This window comes from Diceros bicornis, chromosome 13 (genome assembly GCF_020826845.1).
Source record: "Diceros bicornis minor isolate mBicDic1 chromosome 13, mDicBic1.mat.cur, whole genome shotgun sequence".
In the NCBI taxonomy this organism is placed as follows: Eukaryota; Metazoa; Chordata; class Mammalia; order Perissodactyla; family Rhinocerotidae; genus Diceros; species Diceros bicornis.
The window spans coordinates 6,874,369-6,895,023 of record NC_080752.1 but is presented as its reverse complement, the minus strand read 5'-3'; the positions used below and the strand labels follow the sequence as shown (position 1 = coordinate 6,895,023).

General features: G+C 58.9%; 3 protein-coding genes across 7 annotated transcripts; all 3 read right to left on the bottom strand.

Annotated features, from left to right (window-relative positions):
- Positions 1–318: 318 nt before the first annotated feature.
- Positions 319–10,526, bottom strand: B4GALT2 (beta-1,4-galactosyltransferase 2). 5 transcript variants are annotated; one of them, XM_058552181.1, is made up of 8 exons: positions 10,379–10,526; positions 9,239–9,550; positions 8,341–8,696; positions 7,889–8,124; positions 4,707–4,897; positions 4,394–4,516; positions 4,176–4,280; positions 319–1,571 (listed from the first exon to the last, which is right to left on the bottom strand). In XM_058552181.1, the coding sequence occupies exons 3-8, from the start codon at positions 8,642–8,644 to the stop codon at positions 1,421–1,423; spliced, it is 1,110 nt and encodes a 369-aa protein (XP_058408164.1). In that variant the 5' UTR covers positions 8,645–8,696; positions 9,239–9,550; positions 10,379–10,526; the 3' UTR covers positions 319–1,420. The 5 variants fall into 5 exon arrangements, with proteins under 5 accessions (XP_058408164.1, XP_058408166.1, XP_058408162.1 ...); XM_058552183.1 differs by lacking the exons at positions 9,239–9,550; positions 10,379–10,526 and adding exons at positions 8,810–8,846; positions 10,274–10,367; XM_058552179.1 differs by lacking the exon at positions 10,379–10,526 and adding an exon at positions 8,810–8,846 and having other exon boundaries at positions 9,239–10,266.
- A 1,064-nt stretch (positions 10,527–11,590) lies between these two features.
- On the bottom strand, positions 11,591–15,196 carry ATP6V0B (ATPase H+ transporting V0 subunit b). Its single transcript, XM_058552177.1, has 8 exons — positions 15,058–15,196; positions 14,030–14,078; positions 13,696–13,779; positions 13,489–13,566; positions 13,214–13,283; positions 13,032–13,083; positions 12,630–12,820; positions 11,591–11,896 (listed from the first exon to the last, which is right to left on the bottom strand). Exons 1-8 carry the CDS (start codon positions 15,122–15,124, stop codon positions 11,870–11,872), a joined length of 618 nt encoding a protein of 205 aa, XP_058408160.1. The 5' UTR covers positions 15,125–15,196; the 3' UTR covers positions 11,591–11,869.
- A 1,042-nt stretch (positions 15,197–16,238) lies between these two features.
- Positions 16,239–20,210, bottom strand: DPH2 (diphthamide biosynthesis 2). The gene is made up of 6 exons (XM_058552176.1): positions 19,860–20,210; positions 19,532–19,644; positions 19,054–19,277; positions 18,171–18,854; positions 17,910–18,086; positions 16,239–17,828 (listed from the first exon to the last, which is right to left on the bottom strand). The coding sequence occupies exons 1-6, from the start codon at positions 20,004–20,006 to the stop codon at positions 17,704–17,706; spliced, it is 1,470 nt and encodes a 489-aa protein (XP_058408159.1). The 5' UTR covers positions 20,007–20,210; the 3' UTR covers positions 16,239–17,703.
- Positions 20,211–20,655: the final 445 nt, after the last annotated feature.

Sequence of the window (20,655 nt, the reverse complement as noted above, 5' to 3'; positions counted from 1 at the left end):
GAGACGCGGTCGCCAGGGCTGGGCCACGCCCGCCCCGCCCCGGCCTCGAGGCCACGCCCCCAGCCGCGCCCAAGCCCCACCCTTGTTCTCCCGCCAGTCCCGACTGGAATTACCCGGTCCAGAGCCGCCGGTCTCCGGCGCTGTCTCTCCTGCCCCGCTCCTGGCTGACTCTCAGGGGCCACGGATCCGGGTCACAGCCCCCAGGAGCCGGGCAGTGGGGGCCAGAGCCCTAGCCCCGCCTCTTCCGCGCGGCCGTCACCCGGGAAACGGTGCCGCCACCCAGGCCCCGCCCCTGCCCAGTCCGGGTCTGGAAGGCGGCGCCTGCCCGCCGGGAGTCCGACCCACGGCCGAGGTAGGCGGTTTTACAGTCCGAACCCACAGAGCCCTGACCCCAAGCACCTTCGGCTCATCTCTGGGCGCCTTTCGGCTTCGGGGCAGGTGAAAGGACCGAGAAATCTGAGCCCACTGGGTTTATTACTCCGTTGCCTCTTCTGGCCCGGAGGCAGCGGCAGGGTAAACCTTTCCCCTTTGGGCGGGCAAAGCTTAAGGAGTGGCTGCCCTTGGAGGGGCCGGGACGGGGCGGGGGGGTAACCAGGACAACCTGGATCACACTGATAAGTTGGGCTAGGCGCCCTTCCACAACCCACTCAGAGTCCGGGTCAGGGACCCAGATCCCCATCCCCAAACAGACAAAGGGGCTGCTCCATTCACATTTTTTACTAAAGCACCCACACAAGTTTCTGTGCAACGTACAAACACGAGCCGGCCCTGGGGCTACTGCCTTCTCTGCGAGACAGGGAGGCGGGAACCAGACTGACCCAAGCCCCACCCACCCCCATTCGAAGCCCAGCCCCAAGATCCCAGGCAGCGACACAGCACGCCCTCTGGTCCCCTCCTGGGGCTGCTCCTCAGCACGGGGCGCCCCAGAGTTTGCCCCTACAATGTTGAATGAAAAAGGTTTCCCCTCCCCTGGGAGCATGGGGGATCCCCAGATCTGAGAATTCCCCCTGGAAGTGACACTGCCCCCTAGTCATACCTCCCACTCTTCCAGGCCCTAGGAGACTCAAGGGGGGGAAACTGAGGCACAGAGAGGTAGAGTGACCTAGCCCAGGCCACTCAGCGAGGCAGTGCAGGGGCTGGCCCGAACCTGACAGTGAGGGGGTTGGGCTGGGGACGGAGGGGCAGGAAGGAGGGTTGACCCCAGAGAGGACTACACTTGAGGGGCCGGCCCAGGATGGAAGCCCCCACAAAGTAGGTTCTGAAACTTCCAGGTGCAGCTGGGGGGCCTACTGAAGACCCTCAGAAAACAGATCCCACAGTCTCAGTCCTGGGGGATCCCTCACAGAGCCGCCGCCAGCCAGGCTGTCAGTCAGTCCTCTGGCAGGCAATCTTTGGCACTGGGAGCCTTTTTCCATTAGTGTCAGCCCCGAGGGGGCCATGATGGAGGCCGCCCAATGTCCACTGTGATATTGGTGAAGAGCGGTTGCCGAGACACTTCCAAGACCTGGTACCGCACTGATCCAATGCCGTCCCGCTTCATGGTCAGCTTCGTGTTTTGAATCTTGGTAAACCTAGACAGGATGAAAGTGGGTCCAGATCAGGGCTAACCAGTAACTCCAATATGGGATCTCTGGGGCCAAGGCTCAAGCCATCTTGGCTTCTTCCAGGGGTGACTCAGTTCTCCTTGCCACCTCCTCCACCCTCCACCTGCCTGGAGCCATCTGCCCTTAAAACAGAGATCTCACCCCCTTGAGTCCAGAATTGTGACACCCTCACAAATCTTTTTCATCTCAGGCCTTCCTTCTAAGCCTCAGACCCAGACATGGGGCATCCCACAGGCACCTCAGATGCAATGTGTCCTGTATCAGATGCATCATCCTTTCTCCCCAAACCCATCATTTCTGTGCCATCTTCTCTGTTCCTCATCGTTTAGTCACTCCTTCTCCATCTATTTATTGAGCAGTCTCATGTGCCAAGCTCTGCTCTAAGCACCAGGGACACAGCCATGAACTGGACAGCACGGTCCTTCCTCTCATGGCAGTCTATTCCACTAGGGTGGACAGGTAACAGACAGGGAACACATCAGAGTGCTAAGAGAGATAGGAGGGGGAAACCAAGATGACTGCCTTGGAAGGGGTAAGGCTGTGACATCGAGCCGACAGCAGGGGAGAGCATTCCAGTAAGAGGTCACAGCACACACTGACCCTAAACCGGGAATGAGAACTCGCACAGCTGAGTGGCTAGGGCTTAATGGGCCAAGGGGAAAAGTGTAGGATTAGCTTGGAGGTTAGAGCATGTATGGGCAGGGCTCTGTAAATCAGAGGAAGCAGGTTTTTTCCTCTGTGAGTGAGAAGACACTGAGGGCTTTTTAGTCCAGTTTGGGGGAGAGAGGGCCAGGACAGGGGACATGAACTATAGAAGAGCAAGGGTGATGCAGGGAAACCAGTGAGAGGCCACTGCAGTAGTCCAGGCAGGAGGACAGAGGCTGCACTAGGCAGAGGAGGAAAGGGCAAGTGATGGGCTCAGGTATGTTTTGGGGTAGCACTGACATGACGTGCTGATGGCTTGGACATGTAGGGGGAGGGAAAGAAGAATCCAGAACTCCTAGCTTTGAGGCAAAAGCAACTAGGTAGATGGAACCATCACCCACAGAGTTCCTTAAGCCAGAAATGTCTGGCTATCTTGCCCCTTCCCCACTCAAGGCAGACATCACTAATTGATGATGGCACCCAGACGAGCTATTCCTGAAACAGGACAAGACTCCCGGCACGTGCTTCTAGAGCTCCACTCCCACCCTCATCCCATCTGTTTTGATCCTCCCAGTCCGAGGTCAGCTCAGATTCCTCTCCTGACCTGAGCACCTTCCCTCAGATGCCCTGAAGGCCCTCTCCTCACGGTCTGTCATCCCTTCCCTGCTCACCATGGTTTTTATCTGAACTGCTTTTTAATCAGCTCCCTGGACGTCCGGTGCTTCATGATTCTGCCAAACATCAACCCTACATCAGTGCTGCCACCAACCTCTCCACTCTTACACCCTGGGTTCACAGCAGAACCACCCTACTGTTCCTACTGCTCACACCCAGCACACCCCCGAGCCCCGTCGATTCCTTCAGGCCTGGTCAGCTTCCCTCCTGCTCCTCCCAGCAGCTCCGCCAGCCCTTCGCCTTCTTCCAACTCAGAGGGTGATCCTTCCAAACCCAAATCTGGTCCTGCCCCTTCCCTGCTTAAAGCCCTTCCATGACTACCCAGTGCCCCTGTGACAAAAGAGAAACTCTCAACCTGGGATTTCAGACCTCGAACACTCAGCACTGACCCCCTCTGCTGTCACCCCCAGCCTTCAGAGGCTCTCAGTATGTACTATGCACGTTCACATTCCAGGCTCCTACAAATACCTTCCCTTTTATCATAACTGGCCTCCTCCATTAGGCTAGTGAATACAGCGCTGTACCCAAGGCAATGACAAATGTTTGTTAAATGAACAACTCCTTTCAAACTCCAGTTTACCATCACTCCTCCAGGAAGCCTCCCACCATCACTTCCTCTTCTGCCAGGACAGCACCTTGCCCCGATCACCCTGTGCTGGAACTGCCTGTCTCCCTCCCTAGCATGAACTTTACGTGGTATATCCAGCAGGGACTGGCTACGACTGCTCCAGGCCCCCTCCCCCGCAAGGCTTGGCACCGGACAGTCCCAGAGCAGTGTCAGGAAGCCCTGTCTACGTTCCACATGCCCTCGGGCCCTTCTCCCAGCCAGCACCAGGCTCCAAATGTTGCTGCATCCTCAGAGACGGGGCCGCCTACTCCAGTCTCAGAAGGGTCAGCAGTGTCTTTCCACTCCCCGTCCCACACTGCTCAGGCCACCTTTGGCAGTCCCCAAGCCCAGGAGCTGTGCCCACTGCCTGCTAGCTCTCATCCTATCTGCTCCGGCACAAGTGAGGTCTGTGAGGGCCCCAATGGGAATGCAGTCCACTCAATGACGATGTGAGCCCTGCCTGTAAATCTGAGTCACCTCCAGGGATCAGGCCAGGGGTGAGACACTTCTGGGGGAGGCTGAGCTGGGCGTTGGGCAATAGGGATCAAGGGTACTGGGAGTCACCTCTAGGAGTCAGGGGTCTTGGGGTCACCTCTAGGGAGTAAGGGGTGGGGGCACTTGGGGTCAGGGGTGCTGGGGGTCACCTCTGAGGGTTGGGCTCGTTATGCTTGTCCCGGTCGTGCTTGATCATGCGGTATCGGCCTATGCGGATGTCTGGGCGCGAGATCTTCATCCCAGTCAGGGAGATCCTGGGGACGGGGACAGATGGACTGGAGCAAGCACCAGGAAGGGAAAGGAGCCCCGCCCAGACTGCGCCCACCCTCTCGCGCACCCAGGCTACTCCCCGCCCATCCCTCCTCACCGGTTAAAGATGTCGTCATCCTCACCACCCCAGCCCCAGTACTCGTTGGGGAAGCCGTTGATTCTCAGGAACTGGGCTTTACTCAGGCCCGACACGCCTCCAAAGTAGCCAGCATAGGGCAGCCTATGGCATGGGAGAGCAGGCATCAGTGAGGGGCCCAAGGTGATTCCAGATGGAGGACCAGGGATGGGGTGGGGGGAGAGTGTGCTCAGCAAGGGGGCCCAGGGCTGGGAGCGAGGGCCTGCGTCTGGTGGGGGAGGTGGGGACGGTGCGGGTGGGGAGATCTGGGTCCAGCTGAGAAGGGAGGCCGCACCGGAAGCCAAACTTGTCCATGGCAATGGCAAAGTGGCGTGGCTGGTCGCCACAGCGGTACAGGTTGCGGTCATCCATGGGGACCAGGTCCACATCACTGAAGATGAAGCAGTCGTAGGTGGCGTCCTCCTTCAGCGCCTCTAGAAAGCCCACGTTGAGCAGCTTGGCCCGGTTGAAGGTGTCCTCACCATGCTGGGGTTGGTGGAGGGGACAGGTCAGCTCTGGGCCTGTGACTTTACCGCTGTCCAAAGTGGACCCCCTGGGCCCACTCCATGCCCACCTCCATGGGGCTCCCTCAGACTCTCAGGATGAAGTCCAGCTCCTTACCCTGGACCTGGCCTTCCAGACTCGCATGATTTGGCTCTAGTCTCCTCTTTGGTCCCTGCCCTCACTCCTCAAGGCCCAGCTATGTTATATTCCTCAGCGCACCCAGAACATGCTAGACTCTTTCTTGCCTTGAGGCCTTGGTGTTGGCAGTTCCCCCTTGCCTGGAATGCTCCCCTTCTCTGCTCGTCAAACTCATGTCTGGAGAGGCCTCCCTGACCAAACCTCCCACGCGGTATAATTATTCGTTCCTTCCTGTGTGCCTCACTGATGCCAACGTCTGTTTAAACGGTGACTTAAAGCTCTTATTGCATTCACTCGTTCGAACACACCCTGTGGCCCTCTCCTTTGTTCCAGGCGTCGTCTTTGTGCCAGTGGGGATCCTAGAAATGAGCAGCCCCGAGCACATGGTGTCCCTACTGAGCATGCAGTCACACAGTGAGATGAGCAATGAATGCCCCAAGTGACCAGTGTCTAAGAGGCAGAAACCACGGGGACTGAGCCACCGAGCCTCAGCCACCTGTCCCCTTGTCTCATTTGGATCCACAGCCAACTCCCCAGGCCTCTGAGACCAGGACAGGACCCGGCTACATTCACTTATCTCCCTAACAAAATGACAAGCGCAGGGTCCACAGGCACTCACAGCCCAGTGAGCCTGGGGTCCCCTGAGAAATGGGGCTGCAGGGCCAGGTCTCCTTGAGGCCAGGAGCCTGGCCAGGCAAGCACAAGCTCCAACTGCTGGCCAGAGCAGGGAGGATTCCACGGACTCCCCTGTCCCAACCCACAATCTGCAGGCTGGAGCCACAGAGGCTCCTGGAGCAGGGGGTGTGAGTGGGCCCTTCTGGAACCAGCCAGCCTGGGCCTGATGCAGTGGGAGCTGCCCCCAGGAACCCTGAACTGCCCAGCCCACTCGTTCTCCCTCCTCCTTCCCCTGTGCCTTCTCTCCCACCAGCCCTTGGAGTGACTGTCCATTTTCCCCTGCCCATCAGCACTCCTTTCTACCTCTCTCGCCAGCCAGCCAGAAGTCCTAGGTTTCTCCCACACGGCTCATACACACGCTCAGTTCCCTCCCATCTGACAAAAAGCCACCTCCCTCTAGCCACCGCCCTACCTTTTGCCTTCTCTTCTGGGCAGAGGTTTTTTTTTAACGAGTTGTCTCCAGTTGGCTATTTCCATTTTGTCAAATCTGAATCCTTCTTCAACCCACTGCAATCTGCTTCCGCCCCCACCATGCCCCCGAAACGGCTCTCGCTGGGCCCACCTTGTTGCTAAATCCACTGGACGCTTCTTGGTCCACATCCTTCCTTACTCCCCCGGCAGTGCTCACGCAGCTGCCATGCCTCCTTCATACACTTACTCCTGGGCTCCCGGGACACCACACTCTCCTAGGTCTCCTGGAACTTTACTGACCGACCTTTGCAGCCTATGTGACGGTCCCTCTTTCTCCCCCCGCTGCGTCCCTTACGTGCTGGTTTTCTCCTTTCAGGTCCCACATTCCCTGGGCAGGATGGACCTTGTGGGTTTTAGGGACCATCGACATTCTGGTGGCTCACACATCCCTCTCTCCCCGTTGGACCTCACTCCTGGGTCGACTCATCTGTCCAACTGCCCGCTAAACATTCCTCCCATACTTCCCCCAGGCGCTCAGACTCGTCATAGGCAAAAGGAATTCAGAGTCACACACTCCCCCAGACCGGGCCCAGCTCCTGTGTTCCCATCTTGCACACAGGCGCAGCCATCCACATGGCAAACAGCCAAGACAGACCACCTCGGGGTGTCCTCGCATCTCCCTTTCCTTCCTCCCCACTTTGTGTCACATCTCTCCCTTCGTCCCCACAACTACTGCCTGACTCATGCGTGTTCACCATCGCTTTCCTGGACATCATGGCCTCTTCCCAACTGGCCACCCTGCCTCTAGTCTCCCCTTTCGCTCCCATTCACCACACGCAATCAAAGTGACCTTTCTGATAAGGAAATGTACACATTACTCCTCACTTAAAGCCTTACAAGGGTGCCCCAGCACCTTCAGGCAGGAAGTCAACTATTGAACACGCCTCCTAAGACCCTTCTGGATTTGGCCCCTGCCAGCTCCTCCAGCCTCATCTTTGCTACCCATCCTACATGTTAGACCCCACATTCCCAGCAACAGTTCCTGAACACATGAGACCAGTTCTCGTACTGGGCCCTGCCTCCTCCAGTCCTTCCGCCAGCTGATGCCTGTTCCTCCCTCAAGACTCATCTCAACCGTAGCTTCCTGACTCCAGGGCTGGACCAGCTCCTCTGTGCTCCCAGCGCCCCCTGCTCCCACTCCAGTCACACACCATCGTCCCGGAGTCTACAGGGATCCATGTCCCCCCCTGGGAGCTCTCTGTGGGAAGGAGGGTCTGGGTCAGATCCTCTCCGGGCCCCAGCAGCCAGCCCTAGCCAGGCCCACAGCAGGGCTGAGAGCCCGAGCTAAGCTCCTGGGCCTCAGCTGTGAGGCACCTGGGCCTAAGGCAGACTTCATCCCTCTTTCAGGGTCCAACTCTTGCTCTCCTCATAACGAGCGTGCCCTAGGCCTCCAACACTCAGGGGCAGGGGCCTGCCAAGTGTAGACAATGGGGCTCCTCCCCATTGAGGCTATGCACACACCTGCCAGTGTGCATGCCAACATCCACACACACATTCTCCTTCACGCACACACAAACCTATGTGTGCACTGACATCGTGCCACTGCACACACGTTCACATAACCACACCACCAGAGGCAAATGCCCCAACCCCACGTATGCACCAACAAGCACACGGGCCCCCACGCCCACAGGTGCTAGTGGGTTTGCTGGTGGCTAGGGCCCAGCCTGGGGGCCACAGGCAGCGCACCTGGTTGATGACATAGATGCCGTAGCGCAGCCGCTGTCGCCTCAGGATGGGGTGCAGATAGTGGAGCCAGTAGCGTAGGTGGTGCTCCCGGTGTCGAAAGGGGATGATGACAGCCACCGTCTGGGCTGGGGTGCAGTCGGGCGGCGTGTAGCGGCCGCCCAAGAGCACGCCTGGATTCTCCCTCTGCACCCGCTCCAGCGGCATGGAGGAGGTGAACTCGATCAGCAGCCGGCCCACTGCAGGCAGGGTGGTGCAGGAATCAGGCCTTTGTCGAATTCAGGGACACCAGCCCTCTCCCTCAGCCAGGGGGTGAGCAAGGGAACCCCAGGAATAGCCCTCTTACAACAGACCTGGACCCCTGACACCCTCGTGAGTCAAGACTCCATTCCCTGAGTCGAACTGGTAAGGCCCTCTGCCCACCCCTAGAGGCAGGCCCTGCCCCGCAGGCTCACCGAGACCAGGCGGCGAGTCAGGACAGGGTGGCAGGCCGGGAGCCGTGGGGCCAGGCCGGGCACTGGGGGCCTCAGGGAGCCCGGAGCTGGGGCCAGTGGCGTTGGGCCTAGAGCAGTTGGTGGTGCTGCTGGCAGCTGGGTGGAAGGCCCGGGCAGGGCCGCGGGCACTGAAGCGGCTGAAGAAGGCCAGGTGCTGGGCGTAGACGTCAAAGTAGAGGATGACGGCCACGAGGAAGTGCAGCAGGCAGAGAAGGAGCACAGCCTTGCAGACGCGCTCCAGCGTCCCCCCCAGCAGTCTGCTCATCCCGCAGGCGGCCGCTGGCCCGCACAGTGGGCCCGGGCATCCGGCTGCTGGCCTGAGCAGAGGTAGGAGAGAAAGAGAGCCAGCAGGTCAGGGCCGGATGGGCAAGGCTACCCACCCACCTCCTGCCCACTGCTCACACTCACGGACCCACATCCTCACACTTACCTGCTCACACTCTTTGACACTCATGGACTCATTCTACCTGCAAACAGACACACAGACACAGTCCCTGGCAACTTCTTCATACACCTGAGTACTTCATATATCTTCATACGCCTGATTAGTAACCCACATGTGCTTACATTCCTCATCCTCACTGACACACACACACACACACACACAAGCACAGCCTCATGCAACCTCACACTCAGGTACATGCTTTTACTGCACGACTCCACACAAACACCCCCATGTATTCCCAGGACCACGAACACATGGTCTCTGATCACACTGGTTCATGCCTAAACACGGAAACACGTTTACCTACAGACCCAGGTGTGTACCTGTGCCCCAGAGAACAGACACCCCACAGGGCAGCGTCTTCAACCCAGGACTCGTGGTCTGGGGAAGAGAGACTATTTACTGGGTACCTACCATGCAAGAGTGCTTTGTACTCATGACTTCACTTAGTCCTCCCAGGAGCATGCTGGGCAGTGGTTTGGTCAGACAGGTCCCAATGGCAAACAGGCCAAGCCAGCAGGCAGGGAAGTGGCCCTCAGCATCCAGACGGCCCAATATGGACAAGATGTTTATGGGATCCCTTCCCTCCGGAGCCAGAGGTCAAAATACAGGGTGGGGCAGGGGACACCACTCCCTAGGACCCTAAGGACTGAGATGAGCTCCCTGGGCCTGCCCGGCACTGCTGGTTCTGATTCCCAGAGGTGGGAACACTTGGGCCCTGGAGACCTGCGCAGCATCAGCAAGGCAAGAAAGGGTCTCGCTGGGGCCACAGCTCCAGCTGTGCTTCCAAGAGAGCAGCAACACTTCTGGAAGCACTTCTGGTCGTGCTTCAGGGAGCAGGGTGAGTCTCCCTCACAGATACACAGTGTCACACAACCACACAGACACCCTTGGCCCCAGCTATTGTCACCCACACTCAGACACACAGAGAACTACATACAGTCACAGACACACCCGGGCGACAGTAACAGTAATGCACAGAGTCACACACTCACAAACAAAGCCGCTGCTCCTGGACTTACACAGCCATACATACAGGCTCCCGGGCAGCTCACAACACCCGGACCCACGTGCAAACATTCCCACCCCTCCCTCCGGGGCAGGGGTTCTGGGTCAGGCTGCCGGCCAGGCTGCGAGGTGCGTTGGGGCGGGGCAGGAGGCTGAGCGGCCTGAACACGTGGCACCCGGGACGGGGGAGGCAGCAAAGACCGGGTGGGTGTGGAGCCTGGGGCGGGGGTAGGGGGGCATGGACCGGGGGAGTGCATGAGGGGCGGGGGCCCAGGCCAAGGGGAAACGTGAGTGGAGCGCCCCCCCGCGCCACGAGGCTGGGGCGAGCGAGGACAATAAGGGAGGCTAGCTGGAGGCAGGCGGAGGAGCCCTGGGGGAGCCTAGGGATGGGGGTGGGGTGGGGTAACGCCAGGCCGGGGTCCGGCCGCCTGCGCCTCTCACCGGGTCCTGGGCGGGGATCTCGGGGCCGCGCCGGGGGCGCCCCTTGCGGGGCCGGGGCTGGAATCTCGGGGGCCTGGGCTGGGGCCGCGCGCGCCCCCCTCTCACCCGGTGCTCGGGGCTCAGCAGGGGGCGCCGCTCCGGCTCGGGCTGGGTTCCCGGCTCCGGCGGCTGCGGACAGCTCCGTCCCCCATGGCCCGGCCCCGCCGCCTCCCGCCGGCCGGTCAGCGGCCCCCGGGCCCCCTCCCGCCGCCGCCGCCGCCGCCGCCGCCGCCGCCGCCGCCGCCGCCGCCGCCGCCGCGGGCCATGGAGCGGAGCCGCCCCAGGGGGCAGGGCGGGGCCGGGCAGACCCACGGACCCGCGGACCGGCAGACCTCGGCGCTGCCGCCTCCCTCCCGCTCTACGGCGCCTCGGAGGGGCTGGCCCGACCGGCGCGCCCGCGCGCGCGCCCCCGCGGCCCCCGCCTCCAGCGCGCGCGCGCCCGCACCCGCCGCGCGCCTCCGACGCCCGCCCCTGCCGGCAGCCAAGAGCGGCGGGGCGAGGGGACGGAGGTTGGCACGGGACCAGGGAAGGCGGAGGAAACCGGTCTGGCTCGTCCAAGGGATTGGATTCCAGGTCCGACCGGAGACGGTGTGTGTGGTCAAACCATTAGGGAGGAGTGGCGTCTGGGATGGAGCGTGAACTCAGCCAGAGGAGGCCTGAAGTTAGGCCGACTCTGGCAGGGAGGTTAGGGATTTGTCACTTTATTGACGGGAGCATGATTAAAGGGCAGCCAGCCCGCGGAGGGGCTGCTAGTCGGGCAGGACCCGTAAAGGTGTGGACAGAAGCGTGTGGCAGGGTCTCTAGGGTAAGAGATTGCACAGGAGTGGGAGGAGGGCCCTGGGAACAAGGGATCAAATCAGTTATTAGGAGGGGATGGTGCTGATACAGGAGAAGGCAAATGAAGGCTCCAAGCCCCACACGGGTGGGGGTGATGGATGCCTGAGGGTAGAGGCAGGTGACTAGATGTGGCCAATTTGGGCTTAGCAGACAGAGCCCTGAGGATGTGCAGCTGGGAGGACCCCTCCCTCCCACCTTTTGGGTGTTTACACCTGGACCCACATCTCCAGACTCCCTAGTTGCCTTCAAGAAAGATTTTCAGGGCTAGAGTCCTCAGCCCAGCACCCTTACCTCCCCACCCAGGAGCCAGATCTGTCGGGAGCAGAGACAGTGCTCACGAGTCAGAAAGCTGGCAAGAGGCTGGCACGAAGTTGAGGCCTATAGGCCTGTTTACCCTTCCTCTTGAAAGGAGGTGGTGAAAGAGGGCAACAGAAGCAGCACTGACCCAGACAAATACCATGTTTATTTCACTAACACTGGGAAGATGGGTTGGGGGTGGAGGTGGGACACGGGTGCACAGCTGCACACAGTCATCGGTGGCCCACTCCCCACACTGAGGATCCAGCCAGGCAGCGCCTCCAAGTCGACAGGCAGCAAGAAGTGAGTGCAGGGAGGGCCCTGAACACCAAACCCCCTGAAAGGCTAAGAGGCACAGCTCCAGCTGTCCTGGGAAAACCACAAATAAATAACAGTGGGGCACAGCCCCACCCAGCAGATCATCTAGTCACCCATCTTCACTCTGGAAGTCTGCAAAAGAAGAACAGGAGAAATCAGGCAGGAACAGAGGAATAGATAAGACAGTGACAAATGACAAATCAGACCTAGCAAACTCATGGTGGGATGGACAGACCACAAAGATGGATGACTGGACCAGGATGGACGTGCTATGACAGCCAAACACAGATGAACAGGGACAGTCAGACAACCACTGAGTGAGGCCGTGGGACAGACAGATGGAGAGAAGCGACGTATGGATAGTGCCAGTCACCCAGGGTCAACCCAGTTAGCACCCACAGTCACACTCAGACCCTTAGGGTGACCCTTAGCCACACTCGCACACTGTCAGACAGACAAGAAACACACACCTCAGACATGCCGTCCCCACAACTGCACAGACACAGAGGCCCTGAGAAACACGGCCACACCAAGACAGACTGATACAGACAGACAGGATCCCAACCTGGTCTAGACTACAAATAAGGAAACAAAATAACACAAAAACAGAGAGAGAGAGAGACTAAATGAAAGACATACAGACACAAAACAATGAAAAAACAGCACAGCTGTCAGTGATACCAGATTGCAAACAAACATAAATGGAAAGCTTCAAGAGGGGAAAACCAGAAGATGAGCAGGAGGTGGGGGAAGCTATTCAGGGGTCTATGGTTATAGGTAGAGAAGGGAGCACTGCGGCTCCTCTGGAAGGAGAGTAAGGCTGAATTAGGGACAAGGACAGAGGCTCCCCAGGGGGATTCAGCACCTGTAGGATTGCAACGATGACCCCAAAGAGACCAATGGCGCTGCCAAAGATCTCCACGATGAGAATCTTCACAAAGAGGCTGGGGTTCTGCGCATCGGCCAGGGCGGCTCCACTGCCCACGATGCCCACACAGACTCCACAGAAGAGGTTAGACAGGCCCACTGTGAGGCCAGCCCCAAACATGGAGTAGCCTGGGGGATAGAAAGGGAGCACTGAGGCCAAGCCAGGCACAAGGGGAGATGAGGACGAGGGCCCAACACGGACTAATAGGGCCAATCACCACTCCAATTCTGCAAAGCAGGCCAGAGTAGATGAGAAAATATCAAAATGAGGAGTCTAAGCTGGGGTGTAGGAGGGGGAAGCATGGTTGCCCCTGCTTTTTGCCTTCACACATCCACCTACCTGCATGGTAGTTTCGATGGCCAATGGCCTGGGGGTCAGTGGCACTGAAAGGCTGAGGGAGGCAGAGAAGTAATCAGAAACCATTCCCTAGACTACTCCCCCACCTCCTCCTCCCGTACCATCACTAAACAATGTATAGAACATGTTGGAATAGATGCCCTCACCACCCTGGTCCTCCGTACCTCAGCCATGTTGCTGATGACAATTGCCATGATGATGCCATAGATGGCCACAGCCTCACAGAAGATGATGCTGGTAGTGGTAGTGGTGGGCATAGCAGGGGAAGAGGAGAAAGAGATGAGAAAGAAACCAACCTCCTCCCCAGAGAGTCCCTAGCCACCTTTCCCCGCCCGACATCCCACCACATTAGGAGACTGGTCAGGAACAGCATGTCAGTCCACACCGGCAGCTCCCAATGCAGCTGATTCTGACAACCTTCCAAGGGTCCTATACTTACCTGACCAGGTTCTTGGTCTTGATCCTGGGGGCCTTCACCCCTCCCCCAATGATGGAAGAGCCAGTAATATAGATGCCCCTGGTGGAAGGATAAGAAACTCATGAGCAGAGCCCAAGCTTGTCACTGCCCCCAGGATGACTAAGGACCCAATGACACCCCCTGCTATGACTCAGCCCCTCCCCTCGGTCCCACCACCCCAACACTCACCATGCTGCCCCAACCACAGACAGGGAGATAGCTAGGCCAATGCCCAGGTTCGACCACATGAAGGGGGATGTCTCGGTCAGGAACCTGGTGCCCAGACAAGGAGGAAAGCAATTCAGCCCTGGTGGAGAACTGAGCACAAAATCCCTCTCCCCGCCTCCCGCAACTCCAACCACTCCTGGATGCTGAGACAAAACACTTGGTATCTCCCAACCGTCCACATCCCAGGCAGCTGGGGGTGGGGTGGGGTATGAGTTCGGATCAAAGAAGAAGGGGCCCAGAGGGAAGGCTGCAGAGAAGCAGCTCCTGGAGGATTCCTCTCTCTGCCCTCCCTTACCATGCCACATCAAAGCGGAAGCCCAGGTCAAAAATGGTGTAGCAGATCCCTGCAGCAAGGAGAAAAAAAAAGGTTAGGGGTCGCTCCCCAGAGAGAAGCTCCCCAACTTAGACAAGAAGTTGCTGCCCAGCTGACGAGCCACCTCCCCAAAAGTCTGCCTACACCTAAGTCAAGAGAGTGTCCTTGGGCCGGCCCAGTGGGGCAAGCGGGATTCGCCGGTTCCGAACCCCAGGCACGCACAGGTGCACGGCTTGTCAGGCCATGCTGTGGCGGCGTCCCATATAAAGTGGAGGAAGATGGGCACAGATGTTAGCCCAGGGCCAGTCTTCCTCAGCAAAAAGAAAAGGATTGGCAGATGTTAGCTCACCGCTGATCTTCCTCACAAAAAAAGAAAAAGAAAAACGAGTGTCCCCAGGCTGGCCTCCACGGGAAAGCACAGCTATCTATAGATTCCTCTGCTCAGGCCTCGGTTTTCTGCCACTCCCTCAGTCACTTATCTCCCTCAGCGACATCACCTCCCAGACCAAGACCCTCCACGGGGGCAGCCCCCAGCAGGCCTGAACACCCGGAGGAAGGGAGGGAACAAGAGCTCTGGCCAGACCCCACACCAGAACCCGCCAGCCCAGTCCGAGCCGCTGTTTACCCAACAAGCTGCGGTTGGGGGAGAGGCCTAAACGCCCGCGGAAAGAGGAACTGGAGCAGCCGGCTCGTGACCCAAGCAGGCCGCCCAGGAGCAAGCCAGGGACGACAGCAGTGAGGCCGGGGAGGGGAGCGCTAGTGACAGAAGGGGACCAGGGCTGCTCTCGCGGCCCCCACCATCCCCCGCCCGCGCCCCTCCTCTAGCAGCTCGAAATCCGGGCCTCCCCGGTGGCGGTCAGAGGCCCCGACAGGCGTGACGCAAGTCCCGGGGCCCTGGGGACAGAGCCTGCACTGGGGCCCAGGATTCCCGGGACCCCACGTCCGCCGCGGGGCTCCAGCCCGGCTAGCTCGGCCCAGACGCCGGCCCCGCCCGCAGGGCCCGGCCTCACCCACGACGACCATGCAGGCCCAGAAGGCCACAAAGACCCCGGAGTAGAGCAGCGCTAGCCCCGTCATGGCGGCAACGGCGGTGGAGCGCGGGTCGGCGGCGCCACAGCCAAAACCGCGTCCCTCCGTCCACCCTGCGCCCCGCAGACTGTCCGCCCGCCCCGCAGCGTCACCTGACTCGCCCACGTGCCGCGCCGGCACCACGTGACCACACGCCGGGCCCTGCGCTGCGTCGCTGCCGGTCTAGACCCTGGGGACGCCGGAACTGTAGGCGCTTAGGCTCACGGTGGTTGTAGTCTCGCGCCTCGGGAGCGGCTCCGGCGCCCTTCCAAGTCCGTCCACCTCTGGCCGGTCCCTCTCGCGTTCCTGCAAGCCTGCTCCTCCTCAGCCCCGACACTCCGCCCTGCGTCGGCCCACCAGCCCTGCTTCACACCCGGGCCTGCCTAGCTTAGCCCCCAAGCCTGGCCTGATCCCGTGGGCCTCCTGCCTTGCCGTCCTACCCAGTTCCGCCAGGGTGTCTGCTCTCGTCCTCACTTTGCTCATGCTGTTTCTTCTGCCTGACGCGCGCTTCTTCGTGTTCACCCCACTGCCGGGCTAACACCTACTGGGCCTCAGAAATCATTCGTCTAGGAAGCCTTCCCTAACCCAGAGGCAGGGCGGTGCGCCTGCTCTGGGCTTCCCCACTGCCCTAGTGATCCTTAGGAAACTTCACAAGATCATGTCACTCTCTTTAAAATGCCTCAGTGGACCCCATTTCACACGGAATAAAAGCCATAGACCTTTACAATGGCCTACTAGGCCCCTGCCAATGCCGCTGCCCATGGCCCTTACCCCAATTCATCTCCTAATACTCTCTCACTGTCTCCTCTGGCTGCACTGGCCTCCGTGGTGTTCCTTGAACGTACGAACCATACCCCTACCACAGTGCCCTTGCACCTGTTCCCTCTGCTTCTCCTAATTTTCCGTGTGGCTCCTTCCGTACTTTCCTTTCAGTCTTTGCTCACCTTCTTCAAAAGGCCTTCCTTGACCAACCATCCTGTTTAATATTGGGATCCCTTCTCCCTTACACTCCTTCCCAGCTTTATATTTCTCCACAGCACTTACCTATCACCATTTGGCATACGAAGTGTTCTGTTTTTCCATCCCCCCCGACACACACACACAAGAATGTAAGCACCATGAAAGGATTTCTCTTGAGCTCACTGCTGTATTTCCAGCGCCTGGCACACAGTGGGTGCTCAATGCATATTTGTAGAATACATGATGGTGCCCACCTTGTCCTGATTACCATGACCGGTTTATAGATCTGCCTGTATCAGTAGACTGTACTCCCAGAGGGCAGGGACCACATCTCCCTGTTCACCCACTTCTTCAACACCCTGGACAATGCCAGTATGCCCAGATTCTCAGCAAATGTGGGGAATGAAGACATGAGTCGTTTCACTCCACCCTTCCGAACCTTTAGGATTCAGCAACTCCACTTTTCTTGAAGAACCCACCATGCTGGTCCATACTTGTGTGTTTAAGCATGGTGCACCCTTTGCCCAAACGTCCTTTTTTCTCGATGATTATTTTTTTCTCTATGAGATCCAGCTTAGGTATCACTCTCTCTGGGAAGCCTCTCTGGGCTCCTACTGCCCGTGGGGGCTTCCCTCCTCACAGAGGACTGTTCACCGTGTGGTAATTGTGGACTTAACTGCGTGTGTTCCCACCCACGCTGTGAGGACAAGAATCCAATCACATACAGTTCAGATCTCCACCCCAGGGCCTGTGCAGGACCTGCAGTGCTTGATGAATAACAGGAAACGAGAGAAAAAGCATCTGGTTTATTCAAGTTTCTGTGATCTCCCTGAGAAACAAACTGGAGTCAGTGTAGACCAGCACTGTCCAGCAGAACTTTCTGCAAAGACGGAAATGTCCTAAGCTGCGCTGTCCTCTCCTGTGGCTATTCGAGCACTGAAATGTGACGAGTGTGAATGAAAAACTGAGTTTTTAATCTTGATTAATTCAAATTTATGTTTAAATAGCGCCATGTGTCTAATGGCTACTGTACAGGATAGCATAGGTGTAGACCAGTGGTTCTCAACTAGGAGCAGTTTTGCCCTCACAGGAGACATGTCAATGTCTGCAGACATTTTTGATTATCACTGTTGGGGAGGGGCATGCTACTGGCATCTAGTGGGCAGAATCCAGAGATGATGCTAAACATCCTACAACGCACAGGACAACCCCTCTCAACAAAGAATTATCTGGCCCCAAATGTCACTAGTGCCAAGGTTGAGAAACCCTGGTCTAGACCATCTAGCGCATGCCTTTGACAAGGGCAGACCCTCAACTGCACGGCAGGAACTGGGATTGGCAAGAGGTCCTGGGCTGCTCCCAAGAGAACAGATGGGCCCAGAAGGCTTCAGGGAAGACCCAAAGCTGTTCCCCCCATCAGTCAAACAACAGGCATTTACTAAGCCAATATGTGCTAAGCCTTGTGCCAGTGCCGGGACAGGACAGAGCTGGATCTTATCCTTAGTGAGGAGCTGCCTGCCCTCCCTCTTTCCAGGCTCCTTCAATGATCCTGGCAGAGAGGTGAGGTTGTGCAGGGAGCATTTAAGGTCTAAGGTTGATTCTTAAGTCCACCCGTGTCTCTGGTGGTATCAGCTGCTTCCCTCGTCCTCATAGGCGATGGCAATCCCTCGTCTTCCGCTCACAGCTCCTGTCACTGGTGTCTGACCCAGGCGGGGCTGCAGCCCCTGCCAACTCCGGGAGCTAAGGAAGGAGGCTGCAGAGGGAGAGAGTTGAGGGTAAGTGAGCTGAACCTGGGGGAAGAGTTCAGCTGGGAGTGGAGACTTGCCACAATTACCTGCAGGGCTGCTCTCTGCCAGCTCCAGCTGGGGCCGCGGAGTTAGGGCCGAGCATCCAGGATCATTTGATGGCTTCCAGGCAGGTGGGGGTCGGAGCTCCCCAGTAATGAGTGACACGTCTGGGGTGTCCCACAGCTCCGAGTCAGGTGGCGGGAGGGGCACATGGAAAGGAGAGCCTGGAAGAGAGAGAGAGGATCCATACTGGCCCCCTAACTCCATTCCCCAAGCGTTTCCAGCTCAGGCAGTGCCCCACCACTTACCAGGCAATAAGTCCGCATAATGTGTGAGGTGGGGAGCCAGGCCTGGAGGTGGCCAGGCGGGGTTGCAGGCAGCCTCCAGCTCACACGGTGACAATACAGGCCGGAAGAAGCTGCCAGAAGGCTGGGGGGCTAGGGCACCCAAAGGACAGGCCAACAGCACAAAGACGTCCACCTCAGGGAAGTTGGCAAGCTTGGCAGGCGTGGGCCGCCCCAGAGCCAACACATAGCTACGTTTGCCGGCAGCCTGAGTCAGGTTCCGCAAGTGTGCCAGTGCCTCACAATATCGGGCCACACCCAATGTGCCCGCCAGCAGCCCTACCACGCGGGCATCTCTGGCCCTCTCTACCAGATAGCGCCTACGTGCTCTTAGCCGCCTAGCCCGGGCACCTTCATCCTGAGTCCACCCTGTGTCCGGGCAGCAAGAGAAGAAGGGCCGCCCTGGTGCCCAGCCCAAGAGCAGCCGGCTCAGGTCTGGGTTGAGGTCAGGGTCAGGGATGGCCTCAGAGCCCCCCAGATAGAAGGCACCATACTCTTCTAGACGCCTTCCTGGAGCCAGGGGGAAGCGGCGCCCAAAACGCTCCAGGGGCTCAGGATCTGGATTGAGGGAGCCCACAGGCAGGGGAAAAGCTGGGCTGGAGACAAGCAGGTCCAAGTACCTCGGGCGCAGGAGAGTGGCCAAGGTCTCTGGAAGAAGGAGGTGGTGTCAGGGTTGGGGCCTGGCAAAGCAGGAGCCCCCTCATCCCCAGGAGACTGAATGTGACCCAAAAGCAAAGGCTGGGGTCAAGCCCATATTGAGAGCTCTGTGGGAGTGTAGTGAAATGGGGAAGTTAAGGCACAAAGTAGGTGGCCCACCCTTCCTGCATGCACGGGCAAAACCCCTCACCCAGGGCATGGGCGCAGGCCGGCTCACTCAGCAGCACCACAGGCGCTGTGGGGTCTGGGTTCTGGGCCTCAAAGGCTTTGACGCAGACCTCCAAGGCCACAGAACGTTGACCAAGGACGAAGGCCACGGGCAGTGAGCGGGCTGGAGGGCTTAAGCAGGCAGGGCCAAAATGTACAAGGGCCTGAGCTCCAGCTTGCTCAGCACCCAGCACATCCACACAGCAGCTGCAGGAGAGAGATGTTAGTGAGGGGGGTTCTTATCAGGAGAGTTGCTGTCATCAATGGGAAATGTGGTCAGTGAAGAAAATGATGTCATGAAAAGACACTGTCATTGAGGGAAGCTAGTTTATCAGGAGAGGAGTCATCGTCACTGAGGAGAAACACAGCCATTGGGGCAGACACGGTCACAGAGGGGAAACACCAGGAGCCCTGGATCCCTAGGCTTACCCCACCTTCAATCCTTAGACTCAGGTTCACACCTGCCATAAGCCGTGTCCCCTATAATGAACATCTTCGACCCCGTGGTCTCCTCCAGTCGTGCAGCCACAGCCCCAGCATCTCCCAACAGCTGGTCAGGGAACTGCAAGGCCACCTGTAAGCATAACCCATGCAGTCAGGAACAGTCTCTCCTCCACCGAGGGCCTCTTCAAGGAGAACCTTCCGGCAGTCCCTACCTAACCTTCAAAGCCCCTAGTCCCAGAGGGGCACCTCCCCCCAACCCTATCCTCCCAAATTTCCCAAAGCTCCTCATCCTCTGGGCGACCCATCCCCAGGGAGGTGAGCCACTCCTCCCTAACTTGCCCTCACCCGTTGACACCCCAGGTCGCGGACAAATCCACCGATTCGCTCCAGTTCGTACACTCGGTCCAGGTCCGCGAGAGGAGTGAGCGGCCCCGCGGCGCCCGCCTCCCGCTGCAGCGCCGCCTCCGCGGGGCTGCTGAACGTAGACTCCATGTGGCACAGCCCGGATGGCGGGATGCGGCGGGGACTCCCCTCGGTCAGCCTCAGGCCCCAAGTCCTCAAAGGCGGCCCTCACTGGCTCGGAGACGCTCGCTGGGGGGCAGGGCACTGGGCAGTCAGAGTCCGTCGGCAGCCCCAGACCAGCCCCGCGCCCACCCAAACTCGCGTTTCTCCGCTACACCGGGCCCTACCTGGGAGACTACTTCCGGGCTCCTGAGGCGGGGCTGACAGCAAGCTTACCAATCTTGAACCAGCACGGCCCCCACCCTCCAATCCTCGCCAGGCCCCCCTCAGAGAACCAATAGCCGGCCTCAGAGCCCTCGGCCAACCGGAAGTGCCCCGGAGGGAGGCGCGGAGCCTCGTGGGAGTTGGAGTTCCCCGCCCTCCTCTCCACGCTCTGGGAGTTTTCGGAGTCAGCCGGCCGCCCGCCCTCAGAAATACCGGCTCCCTGAAAATAACTAGTCCAGTCTGAGCAGCTCCTATCCGCCACACACTCTTAAGCACTTAATGCACACTATCATCTGGGAGGTAGCACTGCATAATTTTTAATTCAGGTGCCAAACTGCCTGGGTTTGAATATTGTGCTCTGCCACTTGCTACTTACTGAGGATCTTAGGAAAGTTACTCAACGTCTCTATGGCTG